Source organism: Heptranchias perlo, unplaced genomic scaffold (genome assembly GCF_035084215.1).
Source record: "Heptranchias perlo isolate sHepPer1 unplaced genomic scaffold, sHepPer1.hap1 HAP1_SCAFFOLD_134, whole genome shotgun sequence".
Lineage (NCBI taxonomy): Eukaryota > Metazoa > Chordata > Chondrichthyes > Hexanchiformes > Hexanchidae > Heptranchias > Heptranchias perlo.
In genome coordinates this window covers 445,430-466,414 of record NW_027138580.1, presented here as the reverse complement: position 1 = coordinate 466,414, position 20,985 = coordinate 445,430, and the positions used below count along the sequence as shown (strand labels likewise).

At 50.0% G+C, this 20,985-nt stretch overlaps 1 protein-coding gene across 1 annotated transcript in view; it reads left to right on the top strand.

The window, feature by feature from the left end:
* The window catches only part of LOC137308623 (zinc finger protein 721-like), a 158,254-nt gene that overhangs the window by 41,989 nt on the left and 95,280 nt on the right, over positions 1 to 20,985 (top strand). The window contains 2 exon segments of the mRNA XM_067977231.1: positions 2,563 to 2,680; positions 11,346 to 12,513. Of these exon segments, the coding sequence (XP_067833332.1) occupies positions 2,563 to 2,680; positions 11,346 to 12,513 (1,286 nt within the window).

Here is a 20,985-nt window from a genome sequence, read left to right as displayed (position 1 = left end):
TATTAAGGGATGTGGGGCTACAGCAGGTATTTGGAGTCAGGTCACAGATGTTATTGAATGGCAGAACAGGCTCGAGGGGCTAAACGGCTTCCTCCTGTTCCCATGTTCCTGAGCTGGTATTGATGTCCTTAGAGCAGCGGTGGCCAAGGGGAGGTTTAATAGAGGTGGGTTTTTTTATTCGTTCACGGGATGTGGGCATCGCTGGCGAGGCCAGCATTTATTGCCCATCCCTAATTGCCCTTGAGAAGGTGGTGGTGAGCCGCCTTCTTGAACCGCTGCAGTCCGTGTGGTGACGGTTCTCCCACAGTGCTGTTAGGAAGGGAGTTCCAGGATTTTGACTCAGCGACAATGAAGGAACGGCGATATATTTCCAAGTCGGGATGGTGTGTGACTTGGAGGGGAACGTGCAGGTGGTGTTGTTCCCATGTGCCTGCTGCTCTTTTCCTTCTAGGTGGTAGAGGTCGCGGGTTTGGGAGGTGCTGTCGAAGAAGCCTTGGCGAGTTTTTTTTTATTCGTTCACGGGATGTGGGCGTCGCTGGCAAGGCCGGCATTTATTGCCCATCCCTAATTGCCCTCGAGAAGGTGGTGGTGAGCCGCCTTCTTGAACCGCTGCAGTCTGTGTGGTGACGTTCTCCCACAATGCTGTTAGGAAGGGAGTTCCAGGATTTTGACCCAGCGACAATGAAGGAACGGCGATATATTTCCGAGTCGGGATGGTGTGTGACTTGGAGGGGAACATGCAGGTGGTGTTGTTCCCATGCGCCTGCTGCCCTTGTCCTTCTAGGTGGTAGAGGTCGCGGGTTTGGGAGGTGCTGTCGAAGAAGCCTTGGTGAGTTGCTGCAGTGCATCCTGTGGATGGTGCACACTGCAGCCACAGTGCGCCAGTGGTGAAGGGAGTGAATGTTTAGGGTGGTGGATGGGGTGCCAATCAAGCGGGCTGCTTTATCTTGGATGGTGTCGAGCTTCTTGAGTGTTGTTGGAGCTGCACTCATCCAGGCAAGTGGAGAGTATTCCATCACACTCCTGACTTGTGCCTTGTAGATGGTGGAAAGGCTTTGGGGAGTCAGGAGGTGAGTCACTCGCCGCAGAATACCCAGCCTCTGACCTGCTCTCGTAGCCACAGTATTTATATGGCTGGTCCAGTTAAGTTTCTGGTCAATGGTGACCCCCAGGATGTTGATGGTGGGGGATTCGGCGATGGTAATGCCGTTGAATGTCAAGGGGAGGTGGTTAGACTCTTTCTTGTTGGAGATGGTCATTGCCTGGCACTTATCTGGCGCGAATGTTACTTGCCACTTATGAGCCCAAGCCTGGATGTTGTCCAGGTCTTGCTGCATGCAGGCTCGGACTGCTTCATTATCTGAGGGGTTGCGAATGGAACTGAACACTGTGCAGTCATCAGCGAACATCCCCATTTCAGACCTTATGATGGAGGGAAGGTCATTGATGAAGCAGCTGAAGATGGTTGGGCCAAGGACACTGCCCTGAGGAACTCCTGCAGCAATGCCCTGGGGCTGAGATGACTGGCCTCCAACAACCACTACCATCTTCCTTTGTGCCAGGTATGACTCCAGCCACTGGAGAGTTTTCCCCCTGATTCCCATGGACTTCAATTTTACTAGGGCTCCTTGGTGCCACACTCGGTCAAATGCTGCCTTGATGTCAAGGGCAGTCACTCTCACCTCACCTCTGGAATTCAGCTCTTTTGTCCATGTTTGGACCAAGGCTGTAATGAGGTCTGGAGCCGAGTGGTCCTGGCGGAACCCAAACTGAGCATCGGTGAGCAGGTTATTGGTGAGTAAGTGCCGCTTGATAGCACTGTCGACGACACCTTCCATCACTTTGCTGATGATTGAGAGTAGACTGATGGGGCGGTGCATCCTGTGGATGGTACACACTGCAGCCACAGTGCGCCGGTGTTCAAAATTATGAGGGGTTTTGATAGGGTAAATAGGGAGAAACGGTTTCCACTGACAGGAGAGTCAATAACCAGAGGACACGGATTTAAAATAATTGGCAAAAGGGGAGATGCGGACAAATGTTTTGTTTTACGCAGCGAGTTGTTATGATCAGGAATGCACTGCCTGAACGGGTGGTGGAAGCAGATTCAACAATAACTTTCAAAAAAGGGAATTGGATAAATGCTTGGAAAGCCTTAATTTGCAGGGCGAAAGAGCAGGGGAGCTCCTTGCACAGGCACGATGGGCCGAACCGCCTTCTTTGTCTTCCAAGAAGGCTGCTTGGCTGCGCATGCGCTGTGCCGCACACCCAATAAAATGGCGGCCGGTTGCCCCTGGTAACCCGCGACATCCACGGTTGGTCGGAGAGAGCGAGCGAGCGAGCAGCATCTGCCGTCCCGCTGGAAACACATCGGATCCTATTCGTGGCCTGAGGCCGCACTTCGATATTCATAAACCCTGCGGCGCGGCCTCCACCGGGTTTTCCGTTCCCCTCCTGCCTCCCCGTCGCCTACCTGCTCGGGACACGCCTCCAAGGCGCCTCCATTTCGCAGCAGCAGCAACGGAGCCTCTTCTGCGCATGCGCCCCCCCTTGGGGCTCCAGTTCTGCGCAGGCGCCCCTGGGCTCCAGTTCTGCGCATGCGCCGCTGGGCCCCTGCAACAGAGACAAGGCGCTTTCCACCGCGCGGGGCGGCTCGATCCTCAGATCCCCGTCACTGAAGGTAAGTTCCCGGAGATTTCCCGTGATCCGATCGCGAGGGGGAGGGGCGAAGGGCGTGGGGGGGGGGGGGGGGGGTGCGGTTTGGAGCCGCGGTAAATAAAGCGGACACCGGAACGTGGGCGCATAGGGCGGTTTCACCCGCGTGAGGCACGCTGGGTAACGGGCCCCGCCATTAACCGCGCGCACGCTCGCCCCGCCTCCCAACCCCTTCCACCCAGACTGCAGCACAGAAGCGAGGCCATTCGGGCTCCATCTGGTCCATGCCGGTGTTTATGCTCCACACGAGCCTCCTCCCTCCTCTCTTCATCTCACCCTATCAGCATGTCCTTCTATTCCTTTCCCCCCCCCCCTCCCTCATGTGCTTATCCAGCGTCCCCCTCCCTCATGTGTTTATCTCGCCTCCCCTCATTTGCATCTGTGCATCTGGCCTTGACCACTCCTTGCGGTAGCGAGTTCCACATTCTCACCACTCTCTTAGAAGCACTGAATGGTTACAGCACGGTAGGAGGCCATTCGGCCCATCGAGTCCGCGCCAGCTCTCTGCAAGATCAATCCAGCCAGTCCCACTCTCCCGCCCTTTCCCTGTAGCCCTGCAAATTTTTCTCTTTCAAGTACCCTTTCAAACGGCTCAACCTTGGCTAACAAAACAAATTAAGGATAGTATCGGATCCAAAGAGGAGTCATATAAAGTTGCCAGAAAAAGTAGCAAGCCTGAGGATTGGGAGCAGTTTAGAATTCAGCAAAAAAGGACCAAGAGATTGATTAAGAGGGGAAAAATAAAGTATGAGAGTAAACTTGCAAGGAACATAAAAGTCGACTGTAAAAGTTTCTACAAGTATGTAATAAGAAAAAGATTAGCAAAGACAAATATAGGTCCCTTACAGTCAGAAACGGAAGAATTTATAATGGGTAACAGGGAAATGGCAGAGCAATTAAACAAATACTTTGGTTCTCCCTTCACGGAAGAGGACACAAATAATTTCCCAGAAATGCTAGAGAGTCAAGGGACTAGTGAGCAGGAGGAATTAAAGGAAATTAGTATTCCTAAAAAAATAGTGCTGGAGAAATTAATGGGACTGAAAGCTGATAAATCCCCAGGGCCTGATAATCTGCATCCCATAGTACTAAAAGAGGTAGCCATGGAAATAGTGGATGCATTAGTTGTCATCTTCCAAAATTCTATAGATTATGGAACAGTTCCTGCAGATTGGAGAGTGGCAAATGTAACCCCACTATTTAAAAAAGGAGAGAGAGAGAAAACAGGGAAATACAGACCAGTTAGCCTAACATCAGTAGTAGGGAAAATGTTAGAGTCTATTATAAAGGATGTGATAACAGGACATTTATAAAATATCAACGGGATTAGACAAAGTCAACATGGATTTATGAAAGGGAAATCATGTTTGACAAACCTACTGGAGTTTTTTGAGGATGTAACTAGTAGAATAGATAAGGGAGAACCAGTGGCCTTTGGTAAAGTCCCACATAAGAGGTTAGTGTGCAAAATTAAAGCACATGGGATTGGGGATAATATACTGGCATGGATTGAAAATTGGTCAACAGACAGGAAACAGAGAGTAGGAATAAATGGGTCTTTTTCAGGGTGGCAGGCGGTGACTAGTGGAGACCCGCAGGGATCAGTGCTTGGGCCCCAGCTATTCACAATATATATCAATGATTTGGATGAGGGAACCAAATGTAATATTTCCAAGTTTGCTGACGACACGAAACTAGGTGGATAAATGTGAAGTTATCCACTTTGGAAGGAAAAACAGAAAGGCAGAGTATTATTTAAATGGTGGTAGATTGGGAAATGTTGATGTACAAAGGGACCTGGATGTCCTTGTACACCAGTCACTGAAAGCAAATGTGCAGGTGGAGCAAGCAGTTAGAAAGGCAAATGATATGTTGGCCTTCATTGCAAGAGGATTTGAGTATAGAAGCAAGGATGTCTTACTGCAGTTATACAGGGCCTTGGTGAGACCACACCTGGAGTATCATGTACAGTTTTGGTCTCCTTACCTAAGGAAGGATACACTTGCCATAGAGGGAGTGCAGCAAAGGTTCACCAGTCTGATTCCTGGGATGGCTGGACTGTCGTATGAGGAGAGATTGGGTCGACTCGGCCTGTATTCACTCGAGTTTAGAAGAATGAGAGGGGATCTCATTGAAACATATAAAATTCTGACAGGATTAGACAGACTGGATGCAGGGAGGATGTTTCCCCTGGCTGGGGGGGTCCAGAATGAGGGGTCACAGTCTCAGGATACGGGGTAGGACATTTAGGACTGAGATGAGGAGAAATTTCTTTACTCAGAGGGTGGTGAACCTGTGGAATTCTCTACCACAGAAGGCTGTGGAGGCCAAGTCACTGAATATATTTAAGAAGGAGATCGATAGATTTCTAGACACAAAAGGCATCAAGGGGTATGGGGAGAGAGCGGGAATATAGTATTGAGATAGAGGATCAGCCATGATCATATTGAATGGCGGAGTAGGCTGGAAGGGCCGAATGGCCTACTCCTGCTCCTATTTTCTATGTTATTTATCCAATTCCCTTTTGAAAGCCATGATTGAATCTGCCTCCACCACCCCCTCGGGCAGTGCATTCCAGATCATAACTACTTGCTGTGTAAAAAAGTTTTTCCTCATGTCACCTTTGATTCTTTTGCCAATCACCTTCTGCCAATGGGAACAGTTTCTCTCTATCTGTTCTGTCTAGACGTGATTTTGAATACCTCTATCAAATCTCCTCTCAACCTTCTCTGTTCCAAGGAGAACAATCCCAGCTTCTCCAGTCTATGCAAGTAACTAAAGTCCCTCATCCCTGGAATTATTCAAGTAAATCTCTTCTGCACCCTCTCTAGGGCCTTCACATCCTTCCGAAAGAGTGGTATCCAGAACTGGACACGATATTCCAGTTGTGGCCAAACCAGTGTTTTATAAAGGTTCATCATAACCTCCTTGCTTTTGTACTCTATGCCTCTATTTATAAAGCCCAGGATTCTGTATGATTTCTTAACCGCTTTCTCAACCTGCCCTGCCACCTTCCACAATTTGTGCACAGATACCCCCAGATCTCTCCGTTCCTGCACCCCTTTTAGAATTGTACCCTCTAGTTTATATTGCCTCTCCTCGTTTTTCCTACCGAAATGTATCACTTCACACTTTTCTGTGTTAAATTTCACCTGTCACGTGTCCGCCCATTCCACCAGCCTGTCTATCTCCTCTTGAAGTCTATCACTATCCTCCTCACTGTTCACTACCCTTCCAAGTTTTGTGTTATCTGCAAATTTTGAAATTGTGCCCTGTACACCCAAGTCCAAGTCATTAATATATATCAAAAAAAGCAGTGGTCCCAGCACTGACCCCTGGGGAACACCACTGTATACCTTCCTCTAGTCTGAAAAACAACCGTTCACCACTACTCTGTTGCTTAGCCAATTCTGTATCCATGCTGCCGCTGCCCCCTTTATTCCATGGGCTTCAATCTTGATGACAAGCCTATTATGCGGCACTTTATCAAATGTCTTTTGAAAGTCCATATACACCACATCAACCGCATTGCCCTCATCAACCCTCTCTGTTACCTCATCAAAAAAAACTCAAATCAAGTTGGTTAAACACGATTTGCCTTTAACAAATCCGTGCTGGCTTTCCTTAATTAATCCACAATTGTCCAAATGACTGCTAATTCTGTCCCTGATTATCGTTTCTAAAACTTTCCCCACCACTGAGGTTAAACTGACTGGCCTGTAGTTGCTGTTTTTGAACAAGGGTGTAACATTTGCAATTCTCCAGTCATCTGGCAGAGCCCCCGTATCTGAGGATGATTGGAAGATTATGGCCAGTACCTCCGCAATTTCCACCCTTACTTCCCTCAGCAACCTAGGATGCATCCCATCCAGACCGAGTGACTTATCTACTTTAAGTACAGCTAGCCTTTCTGGTACCTCCTCTTAATCAATTTTTAGCCCATCCAGTATCTCAACTACCTCTTCACTTACTCTGGCTAAAGAAGCTTCTCCTGGAATCCCTATTGCATTTATTAACAACTATCTTATATATATGACCTCTAGTTTTGGATTACCTCACAAGAGGAAACATTTTCTCTACGTATACCTTATCAAACCCTATCATTATCTTAAACACCTCTCAGCTTTCTCTTTTCTAGAGAAAAGAGCCCCAGCCTGTTCAGCCTTTCCTGATAAGGATATCCTCTCAGTTCTGGTATCATCCTTGTGAAAAAGATTTTTAAAAACATGCATTTAAACGGCGCCTTTAACGTAGTAAAACGTCCCCAAGACGTTTCACAACAGCGATTATCAAATAAAATTTGACACCGAGCCACATAAGGAGATATTAGGTCAGGTGACCAAAAGCTTGGTCAAAGGGGTAGATTTTAAAGGAGGGGAGAGAGACGGAGAAGTTTAGGGAGGGAATTCCAGAGCTGGGGCCTAAACTGAAGGCACGGCCGCCAATTGTGGAGCGATTAAAATCAGGGATGAGCAAGAGACCAGAATTGGAGGAGCCCAGAGATCTCGGAGGGTTGTAGGGCTGGTGGAGGTTACAGAGATAGGGAGGGGGTGAGGTCCTGGAGGGATTTGAAAACAGGGATGAGCATTTTAAAATCGTGGCGTTCCCAGACCGGGAGCCGATGTAGGTCAGTGAGCACAGGAGGTGAACGGGACGTGTTGCGAGTTAGGATACAGGCAGCAGAGTTTTGGATGAACTCAAGTTTATTAAGGGTGGAAGAGGGGAGGCCGCCAGGAGAGCACTGGAATAGTCGAGTCTAGAGGTAACAAAGAACATAAGAAATAAGAGCAGGAGTAGGCCATATGGCCCCTCAAGCCTGTTCCGCCATACAATGAGATCATGATTGATCTTTGACCTCGACTGTACTTTCCCACCCGATCCCCATATCCCTTGAATCCCCTAGAGTCCAAAAATATATCTGTCTCAGCCTTGAATATACTCAATGACTGAGTATCCACAGCCCTCTGGGGTAGAGAATTCCAAAGATTCACAACCCTCTGAGTGAAGAAATTCCTCCTCATCTCAGTCTTAAACGGCCGACCCCTTATCCTGAGACTATGCCCTCTAGTTCTGGACTCTCCAGCCAGGGGAAACAACCTCTCAGCATGTACCCTGTGAAGCCCCCTCAGAATCTTATATGTTTCAATGAGATCACCTCTCATTCTTCTAAACTCCCGAGAGTATAGGTCCATTCTACTCAATCTCTCCTCATAGGACAACCCTCTCATCCCAGGAATCAATCTAGTGAACCGTCGTTGCACCCATTCTAAGGCAAGTATATCCTTCCTTGGATAAGGAGACTAAAACTGTACACAGTACTCCAGGTGAGGTCTCACCAAAGTCCTGTACAATTATAGTAAGACTTCCTTACTCTTGTACTCCAACCCCCTTGCAATAAAGGCCAACATGCCATTTGCTTTCCTAATTGCTTGCCGTACCTGCATGCTAACATGCTAAAGAACATAAGAAATAGGAGCAGGAGTAGGCCATTCGGCCCCTTGAGCCCGCTCCGCTATTCAATCAGATCGTGGCTGATCTTCGACCTCAACTCCACTTTCCCGCCCAATCCCCATATCCCTTGATTCCCCTCAAGTCCAAAAATCTCAGCCTTGAATATACTCAACGACTGAGCATCCACAGCCCTCTGGGGTAGAGAATTCCAAAGATTCACGACCCTCTGAGTGAAGAAATTCCTCCTCGTCTCAGTCTTGAATGTCCGAACCCCTTTATCCTGAGATTATGCCCCCCTGGTTCTAGACTCTCCAGCCAGGGGGGAAACAGCCTCTCGGCGTCCACCCTGTCGAGCCCCCTCAGAATCCTACACGTTTCGATGATGCGTGCACGGCACGGGTGCGGGTTTCAGCGGCAGATGAGCTGAGGCGGGAGGGGGAGGGGGTGGCTGGAGACGGGCGCTGTTACGGAGGTGGAGGCGGGCGGCCTTGGCGACGGGGTCGGAAGCTGGGCTCTCGGGGTCAGGCGGGACGCCGAGGGTCTGGTTCGGCCTGAGACGGCGGACCGAGTCGGTGGGGGGGGGTCGTTGCCGCGGGGACCGGAGCCGATGGCGCCGGCCTTCCCAATATTCAGCTTGGAGGAAATCTTTAAACTGGGTTAGTCACTCATTGAGATACTCCCTTTGGCATAAGTGGGGGTGGGAGTTGATCGTCTAACCTGCTTCAGACCCAAACCCAGCTCTTTATCCCGGGCCTGGACTCTGAGCCGAGCCAATCATCCTGACGTGACGTCGCCCCTCCCCCCTCGCCGGGCCGTTGTGATTGACAGGCGTGCGTGACGTAGCTCCTCCCCTTACCGGGCTGTTGTGATTGACAGGCGTGCGTGACGTAGCTCCTCCCCCTTCCCCACGCCTTTGTGATAGACGAACGTGCGTGACGTCCCCCCCCCCTCCCCGAGCCGTTGTGATTGACGGGCGTGCGTGACCTCGCCCCTCCCCGCTCTCCGAATCGTTTTGATTGACGGGCGTGCGTGACGTAGCTCCTCCCCCTTGCCGAGCCGTTGCGCTTGACTTGTGTGTGTGTGTGTGACGTCCCCCCTTCCCCGAACCATTGTGATTGACGGGCGTGCGTGCGTGACGTCGCCCCAACCTCCCTCCCCTCTCCGAACCATTGTGATTGACGGGCGTGCGTGACGTCGCCCCAACCTCCCTCCCCTCTCCGAACCATTGTGATTGACGGGCGTGCGTGCGTGACGTCGCCCCTTCCCCTCGCCGCGCCGTTGTGATTGACGTGAGCCGCGGGCCAATGGAGAGAATGGAACGCGGTGGGAGCCGGCGATTGTCCTCCAGCCAATGGCGGCGGGGAGGGGGCGGGAGCTCGGCCCCGCGAGCTCCGGGGATCTGGGTCCAGTGTCTCTTTGTCTCGAGCCCTGAAGGCGCCGATCCGATCCCGGGGCTGGGGGACCGGGGGCTGGCCTGGGCCTGGGCTGCTTGCTCCCTCCCTTTGTACTTTGTTTTTTTGCAGCAGGGGGCATTCGTGTTTTTTTTTTGCAAATGTGCATTACTGGGGGTGGTTTTTTTTTTCCTTTCCCCCCCCCCCACCCCCCTACTATTGGCGCCTGTGAAGAAATCTGCAGCCCGGGGTTCGTGAGGATTCTTTTTTTCCCTAGGATTTCAGGCGGTTAAGATGGGGAGTGGGGGGAAGGGTCCAGCTCTTAAAGGGACAGTCTGTGTGTGTGTGTGTGTGTGTGCAGTTGACTCTTAAAGGGGGAGAGACTCGGCTCCTCTCTTGTGTGTTTTGCATTTGTGTTAGTTAACGGTGCAGCGCCCCCCTCCTTACCTGGGGGAGAGGGGGGGGGGCAGATATTTAAAGGGACAGTGACTCCCCATGAGCTGCAGGTTTATGGTTAAAGGGACAGTGTGTCCCTCCTGTCACACAAAGGGTGGTGGAAGTCTGGAACTCTCTACACTACCCCCCCCCCCCAAAAAAAATGCTATGGATGCATGGGGGGTCAATTGGCATTTTTAAGACTGAGACGGATAGATTTTTGTTGGATAAGGGATACGGAGCAAAGGCAGGTGAATGGAATTAAAGTACAGATCAGCCACGGACTAATTGAAGGCTCGAGGGGCTGAATGGCCTACTTCTGTTCCTAATGTTCCAAATGACGTGCAATCTCTGGCAACTGAGAACCCTGCCGGGTGGATTTTTTTTGTTCTATTTTTGTCTGTCGCTATCACAAATCGGGGCAGACGTTTAAAGGGACAGTGACTCTCCTTTCCCTGCCCGTTTATATTTAAAGGGACAGTCCTGTCTACCTTCGATTGTCAGGGGACTTCACTAACGGAGCTCCTGTTATCCGTCGGTCCCTTCTGTGATCGGTGCAGTGATTGCAGACCTGTTTGCTTCAGTGGTTTCAGCCTTTCCAAAGTGTGTTAGCCTTTTTGCTGAACGAACTGACCTGCTTGTCAGAATTGTGCCTGATTTACCAGAATGGTACCAGGGATGAGGGACTTCAGTTATGTGGAGAGACTGGAGAAGCTGGGGTTGTTCTCCTTAGAACAGGGAAGGTTAAGGGGAGATTTGATCGAGGTGTTCAAAATCATGAAGGGTTTTGAGAGAGTAAATAAGGAGAAACTGTTTCCAGTGGCAGAAGGGTCGGTAACCAGAGGACACAGATTTAAGGTGATCAGCAAAAGAACCAGAGGGGAGATGAGGAAATATTTTTTTACGCTGCGAGTTGCTTTGATCTGGAATTCGCTGCCTGAAAGGATGGTGAAAGCAGATTCAGTAGTAACTTTCAAAAGGGAATTGGATAAATACTTGAAGGGAAAAAAATTACAGAGCTATGGAGAATGAGCAGGGGAATGGGACAAATTGGATAGCTCTTTCAAAGGGCCGGCACAGACATGATGGGCCAAATGGCCTCCTCCTGTGCTGAACCTACTGTGGTACTAATATGGTTTCAAAGAGTAAGAATCAGAGAGGAAGAAAAATGTGTGGGATTTGGAATTTACAGCTTTGAAGAGGAAAGAATGTTCTGTAGAAACTAGAATTGTCTTCTGAATTTCTATCCTGTATTTACAGTGATGACTTTTGTAAACTCCTTTTACAGGGTATTAGAAGGGGAGGATTTGCAGACGGGAAACTCAAACTAAACATCACCTCAAGATCTGACAGTCACTTGATTCACCGGGACCCGAATCCCATCAGCCTTCGAATATGGAAGGAGAAAGCGCCAATCACGGCAGTGAGAAACCGTATGCGAGTTCTGTGCGCGGACGAGACCTCAGCCAACTGCCGAAGCCGGTGAGAGACAAGGGCAACCAGACCAGGGAGAAACCATGCAAGTGCGGGGACTGCGGGAAGGGTTTCAACACTGAGTCCGAGCTGGAAACCCATCGGCGCGTCCACACCGGGGAGAGGCCGTTCTCCTGCCCCGTCTGCGACAAGGGCTTCACCCGCTCGTCCGACCTGCGGGTCCACCAGCGGGTCCACACCGGGGAGAGGCCGTTCTCCTGCCCCGTCTGCGACAAGGGCTTCACCCGCTCCTCCCACCTGCTGACCCACCAGCGGGTCCACACCGGGGAGCGGCCCTACAGCTGCTCCGTCTGCGGGAAGGGATTCACCCAGCTATCCAACCGGCTGCGGCACCAGCGGCTGCACACCGGGGAGAGGCCGTTCTCCTGCCCCGTCTGCCGCAAGGGCTTCACCGACTCGTCCACCCTGCTGCGGCACCAGCGCCTCCACACCGAGGAGAGGCCCTTCATCTGCTCGGTCTGCGGCAAGGGCTTCACCCGCTCGCCTCACCTGCTGACCCACCAGCGGGTCCACACCGGCGAGCGGCCCTTCAGCTGCTCCGTCTGCGGCCGGAAGTTCACCCAGTCCTCCCACCTGCTGACCCACCAGCACAGCCACACCGGCGAGAGGCCCTTCCGCTGCTCAGTCTGCGGCCGGGGGTTCACCCAGCTCTCCCTCCTCCTGGCCCACCAGCACGTCCACGTGGAGAACAACCCCGTCAAGTACCCCGACGGCGGCAAGGGCCGCGAGAGCCCGGAGGGGGAGCCGCTGCTCGGCCTCAGGCCGGCCCAGGCCGGCGAGAGGCCCTTCAAGTGCTCGGTCTGCGCCAAGGCCTTCACCTGCCTGTCCCACCTGCTGCGCCACCTGCGGGTCCACAGCGGCGAGAGGCCCTTCCAGTGCTCCGTCTGCGAGAAGGGCTTCACCCAGTCCTCCAGCCTGCTGACCCACCAGCGCATCCACACTGGCGAGAGGCCCTTCTCCTGCTCCCAGTGCGGGAAGGGCTTCAGCCGCTCCTCCCACCTGCTCAGACACCAGCGGGTTCACGTGTGACCGCGAAGGGAGGGGGGGGGCAGCGGGGGGCGCTTGGCTTCTGCTCTTCAGTCCCATCGAGGGACTGAACCCTCTTCATTCTGGGCAGTTTTGTGTGTGGTGGTGGGGTCGGGGAGGGCGGGGGGTTGTTTCTGCTGATGTTAATAGCTGGGCTAGAAATTTAATATTCTGTACAAATGTCAAATAAAATTGGCTTGGTTTTTTTTAAAAAAAAAATTGCACTGCACCCATAAAACCGGCCCCGTTTTTGGGCAATCTGGCGGTGGGGTGGGGGGAGATAGAAGGGGACGGACACACAGACAGGCCCCGCCATCTTTGCCCCGCCCCAAGCCAGCTCATTTGCCAACGGGGTGGGCACTTTCGCAAATGAGGGAACGGCGTCACGAATCGGGACTCGCACGTTCCCGTCCCTCAGCGCCATCGGTCCCCGGAGACACCCGTTGGGACCCTGGGGTGTTCCGTTGCGATGAGAAGGATTGTCGGGGCGATCGAAACGGACCTCGCTGCGGAGGGGGGGGTGGGGGCGTGTGCGGATTAAAAGATATTTTAACCCCTTCGTGCTCGTGTCGCCCGTGAGGTTTTCCGTTTCGTGGGTGACGGGGCAGGTGCTACGTTGAGTGGTCACATGGAGTCAGATCGATACAGGGGGGTTGCTGTAGCTGGATCCTGGCTGTGTAAAGTCACCTTGTATTCCCCCAAGCATTGGGTGGCCGCACAGCCAAAACGCTGGTGAATTTCCCACTTCGACGTAACGGAGAGCTGCGTCTGTCGCATTCGGGGGGCTTCAGTAACAATCGAGACTCTCCCCAAAATGTAGTCCTTTCCACCCAACGCAGCCTCTCCCAATCTGGTGCAGAAATCTCGATGCAGGACCCCAGTCCAGATAACAGCAACTCAGTGTAATCTTTCTTTGGCAGTGGGATTGGTTTATATCAGACAGGAGGAGATTGGTGTCAGTGACTGGGATTGGTTTATATCAGACAGGAGGAGATTGGTGTCAGTGACTGGGATTGGTTTATATCAGACAGGAGGAGATTGGTGTCAGTGACTGTGATTGGTTTATATCAGACAGGAGGAGATTGGTGTCAGTGAGTGTGGGATTGGTTTATATCAGACAGGAGGAGATTGGTGTCAGTGACTGGGATTGGTTTATATCAGACAGGAGGAGATTGGTGTCAGTGACTGGGATTGGTTTATATCAGACAGGAGGAGATTGGTGTCAGTGACTGGGATTGGTTTATATCAGACAGGAGGAGATTGGTGTCAGTGAGTGTGGGATTGGTTTATATCAGACAGGAGGAGATTGGTGTCAGTGACTGGGATTGGTTTATATCAGACAGGAGGAGATTGGTGTCAGTGACTGTGATTGGTTTATATCAGACAGGAGGAGATTGGTGTCAGTGAGTGTGGGATTGGTTTATATCAGACAGGAGGAGATTGGTGTCAGTGACTGGGATTGGTTTATATCAGACAGGAGGAGATTGGTGTCGGTGACTGGGATTGGTTTATATCAGACAGGAGGAGATTGGTGTCAGTGAGTGTGGGATTGGTTTATATCAGACAGGAGGAGATTGGTGTCAGTGACTGGGATTGGTTTATATCAGACAGGTGGAGATTGGTATCAGTGACTGGGATTGGTATATATTTTTTTTTTATTCGTTCATGGGATGTGGGCGTCGCTGGCAAGGCCGGCATTTATTGCCCATCCCTAATTGCCCTCGAGAAGGTGGTGGTGAGCCGCCTTCTTGAACCGCTGCAGTCCGTGTGGTGAAGGTTCTCCCACAGTGCTGTTAGGAAGGGAGTTCCAGGATTTTGACCCAGCGACAATGAAGGAACGGCGATATATTTCCAAGTCGGGATGGTGTGTGACTTGGAGGGGAACGTGCAGGTGGTGTTGTTCCCATGCGCCTGCTGCCCTTGTCCTTCTAGGTGGTAGAGGTCGCGGGTTTGGGAGGTGCTGTCGAAGAAGCCTTGGCGAGTTGCTGCAGTGCATCCTGTGGATGGTGCACACTGCAGCCACAGTGCGCCGGTGGTGAAGCGAGTGAATGTTTAGGGTGGTGGATGGGGTGCCAATCAAGCGGGCTGCTTTATCTTGGATGGTGTCGAGCTTCTTGAGTGTTGTTGGAGCTGCACTCATCCAGGCAAGTGGAGAGTATTCCATCACACTCCTGACTTGTGCCTTGTAGATGGTGGAAAGGCTTTGGGGAGTCAGGAGGTGAGTCACTCGCCGCAGAATACCCAGCCTCTGATCTGCTCTTGTAGCCACAGTATTTATGTGGCTGGTCCAGTTAAGTTTCTGGTCAATGGTGACCCCCAGGATGTTGATGGTGGGGGATTCGGCGATGGTAATGCCGTTGAATGTCAAGGGTAGGTGGTTAGGCTCTTTCTTGTTGGAGATGGTCATTGCCTGGCACTTATCTGGAGGAGATTGGTGTCAGTGAGTGTGGGATTGGTTTATATCAGACAGGAGGAGATTGGTGTCAGTGACTGTGGGATTGGTTCATATCAGACAGGAGGAGATTGGTGTCGGTGACTGGGATTGGTTCATATCAGACAGGAGGAGATTGGTGTCAGTGACTGGGATTGGTTTATATCAGGCAGGAGGAGATTGGTGTCAGTGACAGGGATTGGTTTATATCAGACAGGAGGAGATTGGTGTCAGTGAGTGTGGGATTGGTTTATATCAGACAGGAGGAGATTGGTGTCAGTGACTGGGATTGGTTTATATCAGACAGGAGGAGATTGGTGTCAGTGAGTGTGGGATTGGTTTATATCAGACAGGAGGAGATTGGTGTCAGTGAGTGTGGGATTGGTTTATATCAGACAGGAGGAGATTGGTGTCAGTGACTGTGGGATTGGTTCATATCAGACAGGAGGAGATTGGTGTCGGTGACTGGGATTGGTTCATATCAGACAGGAGGAGATTGGTGTCAGTGACTGGGATTGGTTTATATCAGGCAGGAGGAGATTGGTGTCAGTGACAGGGATTGGTTTATATCAGACAGGAGGAGATTGGTGTCAGTGAGTGTGGGATTGGTTTATATCAGACAGGAGGAGATTGGTGTCAGTGACTGGGATTGGTTTATATCAGACAGGAGGAGATTGGTGTCAGTGACTGGGATTGGTTTATATCAGACAGGAGGAGATTGGTGTCAGTGACTGGGATTGGTTTATATCAGACAGGAGGAGATTGGTGTCAGTGAGTGTGGGATTGGTTTATATCAGACAGGAGGAGATTGGTGTCAGTGAGTGTGGGATTGGTTTATATCAGACAGGAGGAGATTGGTGTCAGTGAGTGTGGGATTGGTTTGTATCAGACAGGAGGAGATTGGTGTCAGTGAGTGTGGGATTGGTTTGTATCAGACAGGAGGAGATTGGTGTCAGTGACTGGGATTGGTTTATATCAGACAGGAGGAGATTGGTGTCAGTGAGTGTGGGATTGGTTTATATCAGACAGGAGGAGATTGGTGTCAGTGAGTGTGGGATTGGTTTGTATCAGACAGGAGGAGATTGGTGTCAGTGAGTGTGGGATTGGTTTGTATCAGACAGGAGGAGATTGGTGTCAGTGACTGGGATTGGTTTATATCAGACAGGAGGAGATTGGTGTCAGTGAGTGTGGGATTGGTTTATATCAGACAGGAGGAGATTGGTGTCAGTGACTGGGATTGGTTTATATCAGACAGGAGGAGATTGGTGTCAGTGACTGGGATTGGTTTATATCAGACAGGAGGAGATTGGTGTCAGTGACTGGGATTGGTTTATTTCAGACAGGAGGAGATTGGTGTCAGTGACTGGGATTGGTTTATATCAGACAGGAGGAGATTGGTGTCAGTGACTGGGATTGGTTTATATCAGACAGGAGGAGATTGGTGTCAGTGACTGGGATTGGTTTATATCAGACAGGAGGAGATTGGTGTCAGTGACTGGGATTGGTTTATATCAGACAGGAGGAGATTGGTGTCAGTGACTGGGATTGGTTTATATCAGACAGGAGGAGATTGGTGTCAGTGAGTGTGGGATTGGTTTATATCAGACAGGAGGAGATTGGTGTCAGTGACTGGGATTGGTTTATATCAGACAGGAGGAGATTGGTGTCACTGAGTGTGGGATTGGTTTGTATCAGACAGGAGGAGATTGGTGTCAGTGAGTGTGGGATTGGTTTGTATCAGACAGGAGGAGATTGGTGTCAGTGAGTGTGGGATTGGTTTATATCAGACAGGAGGAGATTGGTGTCTGACTGGGATTGGTTTATATCAGACAGGAGGAGATTGGTGTCAGTGAGTGTGGGATTGGTTTATATCAGACAGGAGGAGATTGGTGTCAGTGACTGGGATTGGTTTATATCAGACAGGAGGAGATTGGTGTCAGTGACTGGGATTGGTTTATATCAGACAGGAGGAGATTGGTGTCAGTGACTGTGGGATTGGTTTATATCAGACAGGAGGAGATTGGTGTCAGTGACTGGGATTGGTTTATATCAGACAGGAGGAGATTGGTGTCAGTGACTGGGATTGGTTTATATCAGACAGGAGGAGATTGGTGTCAGTGACTGGGATTGGTTTATATCAGACAGGAGGAGATTGGTGTCAGTGACTGGGATTGGTTTATATCAGACAGGAGGAGATTGGTGTCAGTGACTGTGGGATTGGTTTATATCAGACAGGAGGAGATTGGTGTCAGTGACTGGGATTGGTTTATATCAGACAGGAGGAGATTGGTGTCAGTGACTGGGATTGGTTTATATCAGACAGGAGGAGATTGGTGTCAGTGACTGGGATTGGTTTATATCAGACAGGAGGAGATTGGTGTCAGTGACTGGGATTGGTTTATATCAGACAGGAGGAGATTGGTGTCAGTGACTGGGATTGGTTTATATCAGACAGGAGGAGATTGGTGTCAGTGAGTGTGGGATTGGTTTATATCAGACTGGAGGAGATTGGTGTCAGTGAGTGTGGGATTGGTTTATATCAGACAGGAGGAGATTGGTGTCAGTGACTGGGATTGGTTTATATCAGACAGGAGGAGATTGGTGTCAGTGACTGGGATTGGTTTATATCAGACAGGAGGAGATTGGTGTCAGTGACTGTGGGATTGGTTTATATCAGACAGGAGGAGATTGGTGTCAGTGACTGGGATTGGTTTATATCAGACAGGAGGAGATTGGTGTCAGTGACTGGGATTGGTTTATATCAGACAGGAGGAGATTGGTGTCAGTGACTGGGATTGGTTTATATCAGACAGGAGGAGATTGGTGTCAGTGACTGGGATTGGTTTATATCAGACAGGAGGAGATTGGTGTCAGTGACTGGGATTGGTTTATATCAGACAGGAGGAGATTGGTGTCAGTGAGTGTGGGATTGGTTTATATCAGACAGGAGGAGATTGGTGTCGGTGACTGGGATTGGTTTATATCAGACAGGAGGAGATTGGTGTCAGTGAGTGTGGGATTGGTTTATATCAGACAGGAGGAGATTGGTGTCAGTGACTGGGATTGGTTTATATCAGACAGGAGGAGATTGGTGTCAGTGACTGGGATTGGTTTATATCAGACAGGAGGAGATTGGTGTCAGTGACTGGGATTGGTTTATATCAGACAGGAGGAGATTGGTGTCAGTGACTGGGATTGGTTTATATCAGACAGGAGGAGATTGGTGTCAGTGACTGGGATTGGTTTATATCAGACTGGAGGAGATTGGTGTCGGTGACTGGGATTGGTTTATATCAGACTGGAGGAGATTGGTGTCGGTGACTGGGATTGGTTTATATCAGACAGGAGGAGATTGGTGTCAGTGATTGTGGGATTGGTTTATATCAGACAGGAGGAGATTGGTGTCAGTGACTGGGATTGGTTTATATCAGACAGGAGGAGATTGGTGTCAGTGAGTGTGGGATTGGTTTATATCAGACAGGAGGAGATTGGTGTCAGTGAGTGTGGGATTGGTTTATATCAGACAGGAGGAGATTGGTGTCAGTGACTGGGATTGGTTTATATCAGACAGGAGGAGATTGGTGTCAGTGACTGGGATTGGTTTATATCAGACAGGAGGAGATTGGTGTCAGTGACTGGGATTGGTTTGTATCAGACAGGAGGAGATTGGAGTCAGTGACTGGGATTGGTTTGTATCAGACAGGAGGAGATTGGTGTCAGTGACTGGGATTGGTTTATATCAGACAGGAGGAGATTGGTGTCAGTGAGTGTGGGATTGGTTTATATCAGACAGGAGGAGATTGGTGTCAGTGAGTGTGGGATTGGTTTATATCAGACAGGAGGAGATTGGTGTCAGTGACTGGGATTGGATTATATCAGACAGGAGGAGATTGGTGTCAGTGACTGGGATTGGTTTATATCAGACAGGAGGAGATTGGAGTCAGTGACTGGGATTGGTTTATATCAGACAGGAGGAGATTGGTGTCAGTGAGTGTGGGATTGGTTTATATCAGACAGGAGGAGATTGGTGTCAGTGACTGGGATTGGTTTGTATCAGACAGGAGGAGATTGGTGTCAGTGAGTGTGGGATTGGTTGATATCAGACAGGAGGAGATTGGTGTCAGTGAGTGTGGGATTGGTTGATATCAGACAGGAGGAGATTGGTGTCAGTGACTGGGATTGGTTTATATCAGACAGGAGGAGATTGGTGTCAGTGAGTGTGGGATTGGTTTATATCAGACAGGAGGAGATTGGTGTCAGTGAGTGTGGGATTGGTTTATATCAGACAGGAGGAGATTGGTGTCAGTGAGTGTGGGATTGGTTTATATCAGACAGGAGGAGATTGGTGTCAGTGAGTGTGGGATTGGTTTATATCAGACAGGTGGACATTGGTGTCAGTGACTGGGATTGGTTTATATCAGACAGGAGGAGATTGGTGTCAGTGACTGGGATTGGTTCATATCAGACAGGAGGAAATTGGTGTCAGTGAGTGTGGGATTGGTTTATATCAGACAGGAGGAGATTGGTGTCAGTGAGTGTGGGATTGGTTTATATCAGACAGGAGGAGATTGGTGTCAGTGAGTGTGGGATTGGTTTATATCAGACAGGAGGAGATTGGTGTCAGTGAGTGTGGGATTGGTTTGTATCAGACAGGAGGAGATTGGTGTCAGTGAGTGTGGGATTGGTTTGTATCAGACAGGAGGAGATTGGTGTCAGTGACTGGGATTGGTTTATATCAGACAGGAGGAGATTGGTGTCAGTGAGTGTGGGATTGGTTTATATCAGACAGGAGGAGATTGGTGTCAGTGAGTGTGGGATTGGTTTGTATCAGACAGGAGGAGATTGGTGTCAGTGAGTGTGGGATTGGTTTGTATCAGACAGGAGGAGATTGGTGTCAGTGACTGGGATTGGTTTATATCAGACAGGAGGAGATTGGTGTCAGTGAGTGTGGGATTGGTTTATATCAGACAGGAGGAGATTGGTGTCAGTGACTGGGATTGGTTTATATCAGACAGGAGGAGATTGGTGTCAGTGACTGGGATTGGTTTATATCAGACAGGAGGAGATTGGTGTCAGTGACTGGGATTGGTTTATTTCAGACAGGAGGAGATTGGTGTCAGTGACTGGGATTGGTTTATATCAGACAGGAGGAGATTGGTGTCAGTGACTGGGATTGGTTTATATCAGACAGGAGGAGATTGGTGTCAGTGACTGGGATTGGTTTATATCAGACAGGAGGAGATTGGTGTCAGTGACTGGGATTGGTTTATATCAGACAGGAGGAGATTGGTGTCAGTGACTGGGATTGGTTTATATCAGACAGGAGGAGATTGGTGTCAGTGAGTGTGGGATTGGTTTATATCAGACAGGAGGAGATTGGTGTCAGTGACTGGGATTGGTTTATATCAGACAGGAGGAGATTGGTGTCACTGAGTGTGGGATTGGTTTGTATCAGACAGGAGGAGATTGGTGTCAGTGAGTGTGGGATTGGTTTGTATCAGACAGGAGGAGATTGGTGTCAGTGAGTGTGGGATTGGTTTATATCAGACAGGAGGAGATTGGTGTCTGACTGGGATTGGTTTATATCAGACAGGAGGAGATTGGTGTCAGTGAGTGTGGGATTGGTTTATATCAGACAGGAGGAGATTGGTGTCAGTGACTGGGATTGGTTTATATCAGACAGGAGGAGATTGGTGTCAGTGACTGGGATTGGTTTATATCAGACAGGAGGAGATTGGTGTCAGTGACTGTGGGATTGGTTTATATCAGACAGGAGGAGATTGGTGTCAGTGACTGGGATTGGTTTATATCAGACAGGAGGAGATTGGTGTCAGTGACTGGGATTGGTTTATATCAGACAGGAGGAGATTGGTGTCAGTGACTGGGATTGGTTTATATCAGACAGGAGGAGATTGGTGTCAGTGACTGGGATTGGTTTATATCAGACAGGAGGAGATTGGTGTCAGTGACTGTGGGATTGGTTTATATCAGACAGGAGGAGATTGGTGTCAGTGACTGGGATTGGTTTATATCAGACAGGAG